Source organism: Myotis lucifugus, unplaced genomic scaffold, assembly GCF_000147115.1.
Source record: "Myotis lucifugus unplaced genomic scaffold, Myoluc2.0 scaffold_273, whole genome shotgun sequence".
Taxonomy (NCBI): Eukaryota; Metazoa; Chordata; class Mammalia; order Chiroptera; family Vespertilionidae; genus Myotis; species Myotis lucifugus.
Window position 1 is genome coordinate 1598507 of NW_005871321.1, and position 7042 is coordinate 1605548.

Consider the following 7042-nt stretch of genomic DNA (forward strand, 5'->3'; position numbering starts at 1 on the left):
GGGGTCTCCAGAGTGGAGATAGGGGCTGCTCGTCAGCCCACGCTGCAGACCCAGCGCTGCAGCTGGCGTGGAGGGGGATCAGCCATTTTAAGCAACAAGCATTGGCTCTGGCTCCGGCTTGCCCCGTGCCGCAAGCCTCCTGCCGGGCGAGGCAGCGTGCAGCCGGGCGGCGAGCTGCAGGGAGTGAGTGGCCGGGCTCCCGCGGGTCTCCGGGCCTGGCTTCCCCCAGCCCCTGAGGCCCCCACCCCCCGAGGAGCATATGCATTGGAACGTGCGGGGGGAGGGGGCGAGAGGGGACCGCGAAGGCGGACTCGGGGGAGGTCCCTCCCTCCCTCCGCGCTCCGCTCTGGGCTCGGCCATCGGGGCGTCCGTCCTCCCCTGCCGCCCTGGGAGAGTTCCGGGCTATAGCCTTTCCCCAGCTCCTCCAGCCGAAGGGTTCAAAGGGGAGGGGTCCCCGCGGGTGGAGGAAGAGGGGTGTGTGGCGGGGAGGGCCCCCGGCGCCGGGGGGCGTGGCCTGGGCGTGACGTAGGCATGGGAGGGGCGCGGACGCGCGCTCTCGCCCGCCGGGAAAATGGCTGGCTGGGGCGGAGCCGGCTGGCTGGCGTGCGGGCGTCAGTTCGTCCGCAGCAGAGTCACTGTTCGTGTGGGGGACAGGTCTGCTGTCATTTTCCGGCTCTTTCCCAACCATTCAGTTGTGACGAGGACGGTCAGCTCCCGGGAGCGTCCCCGACCCTGGCCCTGCGTAGGTTCCGGTTCTCGTCTCACTTCCGGGTCTCAGGAGGAAGTGGGTGGTTGACCGGGCAACCGCCTGGCGTCCCTTAACCCCTCCCTCCTCCGCCAAGTTTAAGTGAGGAGGCGAAAGGCGCCCTTGGTGTCAGTCCCCGCGGCGCTGGGACGGGTCAGCTTTCTACAGAGTGTCGCTGGCCGCCCCCTGTTAGGGGCCCTTCGCCTGCCAGCGGAGGGAGGGGTCTCCCGGGGGCCGCTGTGCTGTTAGCAACCCCGGGTCGGGGCGCAGACCTGGGACATAACGTGGACACTACAGCTATGCGGACACTAAAGAGAGAACTTATTGGGCCCGTTCCCTGTTTTTCTAGACACGTCGTAAATCTAATGATTTAGTCTCTAAGGAACCCACTTCTGGGGCGGCATTTTCAGGCCCTTAGCATGTTAAGATACTTAAATGTCTCTGTTTTTGAAACTAATTTACTTCTGTCTTCTGAACCCACATGTTCGGGGGAGGAGAATTAATGCTGATTACTTACAGTGTGTCATATGCTGTGTCAAGTCTAGAACATTATCTCATTTAATCCTCACAGTAACCTTATGAAGTGAAAATTTACGGATAAATTAAAATGTACAGGGAGTTTAACTTGTTCAATTAGGTGGGGAGTGTTTGACTCCACAGCCTGGCTACTTTGGGTGCCAGGCTTGTTTTTGAACTATTTTTATTTTATTTTTTTTCAAAGAAAAACTCTCCAAAGGTTTTTTCTTTTTTTTTTTTACAGACTTGGAGCACATACACACACAGTACATACATTGTAACCTAAAAATGATACATATATGCTTAAGAATTGTATATTCAGCATTTTTAATTTTTCTGATAACACTGAAGTTAGTAAAGGTTTTCACATCTCTATAAAAACACATATCTATATTTGCCTTCACAAAAGTGAAGCTATTTCTTTTCATTTTAATTGGGGAGGGACAATTTGTTACACGGAAATCTTTCATCTTGACCATCTAGAATTGTCATTAGTAGCTCTGTTAACATGAGAAATAGTATTAGGCCTTAAATGATTGAGAGATCATAAAAAATTTTCAGCTGTGTTAAGATTGTGATTAGTTCCAAGATTAATATAAAAACGATCTAGTTTTGCCCTAGCCAGTTTGGCTCGGTGGATGGAGTGTCAGCCTGAGAACTGAAGTGTCCCAGGTTGATTCAGGTCAAAGGCACGTGCCTGGGGGTTGCGGGCTCAGTGGGGGGGGGGGGGGGGGGGGGCAGCGCATGCAGGAGGCAGCCGATCAATGGTTCTCTCTCATCATTTGTGTTTCTCTCTCTCTCCCTTCCTCTCCGAAATCAATAAAAATATATTTTAAATAAATAAAATGATTTAGTTTTCACTCTGCATGTGCGTGCTGAGTTAAGCTTTCTGTTTTACATATATTAACCTTAAATACTTTTGTGTTTTTTAAAATTTATTTGCTAGTTTTCAAGTATTTTCCGATTCTGGATCTAATACTGCAATATTTAGTGATACAAATTATGTAAGCAGTCAAAGAAATTTCCTAACTATTTGAGATACTTTATTAGAAATTACTCAGGAACCTTAAAAGTAACCATAAAAAGTTAAAAATAGAGAAATGAAGAAAGTATTATGATAATGAAGTATTTATTATGGGATTTGATTGTTAGAGAACCTCAATTTTTGTTCCAGTATTTTTGTTCATAATTTCCTGGGTAAATAACCTTTGAGCTAAAATTTAATACTTAATTTCAGTGTCTTCCTTTCAACATAGGAGAAAATGCTTACGTGGTGAAGCCAGACATACAGATCTGGAAGAGTTAAAAGTCTGGGGTTGTTGCCCTACCTAGTTTGGCTCAGTGGATAGAGCACTGGCCCTGGTTCAATTCAGGTCAAGGGCACATACCTTGGTTGCAGGCTCCTCCCTGACCCGGGGCCACAGTCATGGCTCATGCAAGAGGCAACCAATCGATGTATTTCTCTCACATAGATGTTTCTCTCTGTCTTTTCCACTCTCCCCTCTCCCTAAAAATCAATGAAAAAAAGTCTGGGGTTGTCTCTTGAGCTTCATTTTCTCTACGTATGGAAGTGATGGCTTCCTCGTGGGGTGCTGTGGGGATTAAATGAGAAAATCTTTATCACATAGACGTGTCTCAGTATTAGTTTCTTTCACTTCATAATTAAGGTGTCTTAAAAATGAGAATTTTTATCTCATGTATAGCTCTATGTGTTGGTATGCTATAATTAGCTTCTAAGCCCTGATTATTAGATTATTAGATAAAGAATATTTGAAATAAGGTTCCCCTTTATTTTTAATATATTTTTATTGATTTCAGATAGGAAGGGAGAGGGAGAGAGAGATAGAAACATCAATGATGAGAGAGAATCATTGATCGGCTGCCTCTTGCACACCCCCTTCCGGAGGTCAAGTCCACAACCGGCCATGTGCCCTTGACAGGAATTGAACCCCGGGACCCTTCAGTCCGAAGGCCGTAGCTCTATCAGCTGAGCCAAACTGGTTAGAGCTCCTCTTTATTTTTAACCTTTAAATTTTGTGTGTTTTTGAGGGGGGGGGGGGGCGTGTACAGGAAAATATATAACTTCCTTATTTTTCCTGGAGGAAAATTAAGTTCTTAAGAAATCTGTTTACATACCTACCTGGGCAAATGGGCTAGATAAGACCTTTGTTTAAAAGAATGCTCTGCAGGTGTGAGTACCTCAGATGTGTAGTGCCACTTTGTCATATATCTGAGGTTAAAGAGTTGCCCCTCAATTGTGAGTACCTACAATTTTCAGGGAGTAGCTTCTTGCTTTGTATTACCTTACTTGCAGACAGCCCCACTGTATGTATTTTACTCATCTAATATTTCTGTTCTTCTCATTAGAATAATAATATTGGGATCTAAAACAGTGATCTACTAAGTGTATGTGGTATGATAAATTAGAGTTAATTTTTTGTTTCTCCATCTTTACTAAGACAGAACTCTTTCAAATAGTGTTAAATCTCATAAGGATAAAAAAAAACAACAGATTTGAATAAAAACTAATCTTAGGCAAATTTTGGTGATATCTGGTGCTATATTTTTTGTGTGACTCAGCTATTTTTAATTGATTGAATGTGTTCCAGGTGCTGTACAATAACTAAATCAGCAATTCAAAAAAGCTTACTTAGAACCAACTGCTGAGTTATCTACAAAAATATAGTGATCCAATGCTGACTTTACTGTAATTCTGTTAGTAGCTTAGTCAGTTGATGCCAGAACATCAACTGACCTACTCTGGAAATAGTTTAGGTTTCAGAATTATCTCTTGTGGCAAAATAAACGAGCCATTAAAACTAATATGGTGGGAAGCTAAGAGCTACTTCTGTCTGCTTTAAGGAAGTCCAGGGGTCTGATAGGAAATTAAAGGTGTAGTGTCTCTCTGGAGTCATGCATGTCATTGATTGAACTGTAAATCCTGCAAATGCAATTGGATAGTAATCTGCAGCATAGTCCTTGAATTTCTTTAAGTTTTACAGCTAGAGTCTGGCCTGTAAATTTTATATACAGATTTTTTTTTGAGATTCAAATGAAGTGTAGACAATATGGCAGTAGGTAAACTGTAAAGTGGTATACAGTGAACCTGACCACACAAAATACTTTTTAAAAAAAATTCTTGTTCGTGGATATTTTTTCCATTGATTCCTAGAGAGTATGGAAGGGAGGAGAGAGGGAGAGAGAGAGAGAGAGAGAGAGAGAGATTGATTGAGAGAGATTGAGAACTGGTGTGAGAAAAGCATTGACGTGAGAGAGACATGTGGATTGATTGCCTCCCACATTTGTCCCTACTGGTGCTGGGGAACCTGCAACTGAGGTACCCTTGACCGGGAATCGAACCTGCGATCCTTAGGCCCTCAGGCCGACACTCTAACTGGTCAGGCCACATAAAATACTTTTGATTATTAGGTAGCCACACATTTTTTAAAAAATACATTTTTATTGATTTCAGAGAGGAAGGGAGAGGGAGACAGAGATAGAAACATAAGTGATGAGAGAGAATCACTGATTGGCTGCCTTCTGCACACCCCCCACTGGGGATCAAGCCTGCAACCTGGGCATGTGCCCTTGACGGGAATCGAACCTGGGACCCTTCAGTCCACAGGCCGACACTCTATCCACTGAACCAGACTGGCTAGGGCACATTTTGTTTTTAATATTGATTAATGATATTAGAGTTTTGTGTTCTCTTTTTTATTAGTTTATTTCTAAATATACTTTTATATTTGATAACATATGGTCTTTGTATGGGAAATAATGTATTTTTAATGTACACATACTAAAAAAGAGTGTGGTCTTATGGTTTGAGTTCATTCTAACTTTTCCAATTCTGTGAAAGATAACTAACTTGAAAAATGCTGTATGTGCTAATACACAATAACCTGATTTTTCCTTTTCTTTTTTAGAAACATTAAAGGAAATTGATGATGTCTATGAAAAATATAAGAAAGAAGATGATTCAAACCAGAAAAAACGCCTACAGCAGCATCTCCAGAGAGCATTAATCAATAGTCAAGAATTGGGAGATGAAAAAATTCAGATTGTCACACAAATGCTCGAATTGGTGGAAAATCGGGCAAGGCAAATGGAGCTTCATTCACAGTGTTTTCAGGATCCTGCTGAAAGTGAACGAGTCTCAGATAAAGCAAAGATAGATGCCAGCCAACCAGAAAGATCTTCAAGGAGACCCAGAAGACAGCGAACCAGTGAGAGCCGTGATTTATGTCACATGACTAATGGCATTGAAGACTGTGATGATCAGCCACCTAAAGAAAAGAAATCCAAGTCCGCCAAGAAAAAGAAACGCTCCAAGGCCAAGCAGGAAAGGGAAACGTCACCTGTGGAGTTTGCAATAGATCCCAATGAACCTACATACTGTTTATGTAACCAAGTGTCTTATGGGGAGATGATCGGCTGTGATAATGAACAGTGTCCAATTGAGTGGTTTCACTTTTCATGTGTTTCACTTACCTACAAACCAAAGGGGAAATGGTATTGCCCAAAGTGCAGGGGAGATAATGAGAAAACAATGGACAAAAGTACTGAAAAGACAAAAAAGGATAGAAGATCGAGGTAGTAAAGGCCATCCACGTTTTAAAGGGTTATTTGTCTTTTATATAATTCTTTCAGAATTTACTTTCAGAAAATGTTTTAGGGTAAATGCATAAGACTATGCAATAATTTTTAATCATTAGTATTAATGATGTATTAAAAGTTGTTGTACTTTGTCTGTGACCTTACTTTTCTGCACTGAATTACCAAATATTTTGAACCAGGTAGTCTGTAGATCACTGATGAAAGGAGCAGGGAAGAGGGAGAGGGTGGGGTGACCATTAGGAAAACTTCACAACCCATGCCTATTTCACTTTCACTTAAAATGTGATTCTATGTTTTGGGCTAACACCAAAGTTTTGCTGACATTTTTTAAGTTCTACGTGCTTAAAAAACGTTAGATAATAGTTGGAGTTCTCTGCAAGCATTACAGTTATCGTGGGTGATTTAAATATGAGCACTATGTACCATTTAGAGCTTTCTCCCTGGCCCCGTTTACACATACACTTGTTCATCTCTAGTCTTCCTAGGATTTAAGGAATTAGAGATGGTAACTTGGGATTCCATGTGGAATAATGTGCTCTTATTAGAGCATTTGCTGCTGTCTTTTCATTAGTAGCATTTTGATACACTGTTAGAAGCCCATTTGTAAATGCCTTGCTGCTGCTGCTTAGACACATCCAATCTAATGCTTAATAAGGGACTTGTGTTTTGTTTTGTTTTGTTTTAATTGGGACCAGTAAGAGTGGTTAGAATACCAAAAATGCTGTCACTGACTTATATTGGCAAAATTGGGGTTATGTAGCATGGTTCAAGGTTGAGCAATGAAAAAAAAATCCATCCTATTTAATATTTTCTACGTTGACCCACCGTTGGGAAGCCTAGACCGAGGCCGCTCGCTGGGCAAAGGGCATATACTAGTCTTTAAATATTGCCTTCATGTCAAACAGTAGCTTAAATAGTTTTGCTAGTGGCTGTAGTTCATTGCTGCCCCAATCAGTGATTATATATTATTTTAAGTAACAGTGCATTCCTTTCTTAACTTTCTGGTATTGGTGCTGTTGATGCCTTCACATTTAATTAGCTAATTATAACAATGCAATTAATAATGTGTTTGTAAACAGAATTTTCCAAAATCCTAATATTTTAAGGGTAAGGGATGTATGTCCATATATTCAGAGAATTTTTGGGGGGTGGCAGGGGGCAGCA

General features: G+C 42.2%; 1 protein-coding gene across 1 annotated transcript in view; it reads left to right on the plus strand.

Annotated features, from left to right (window-relative positions):
- The window catches only part of ING2 (inhibitor of growth family member 2), a 6970-nt gene extending 954 nt beyond the window's left edge, over window positions 1–6016 (plus strand). The window contains exon 2 of the mRNA XM_014464880.2: window positions 5188–6016. Within this exon, the coding sequence (XP_014320366.1) occupies window positions 5188–5858 (671 nt within the window). The 3' untranslated portion in view covers window positions 5859–6016. The remainder of the gene's footprint in view (window positions 1–5187) is intronic.
- Window positions 6017–7042: the final 1026 nt, after the last annotated feature.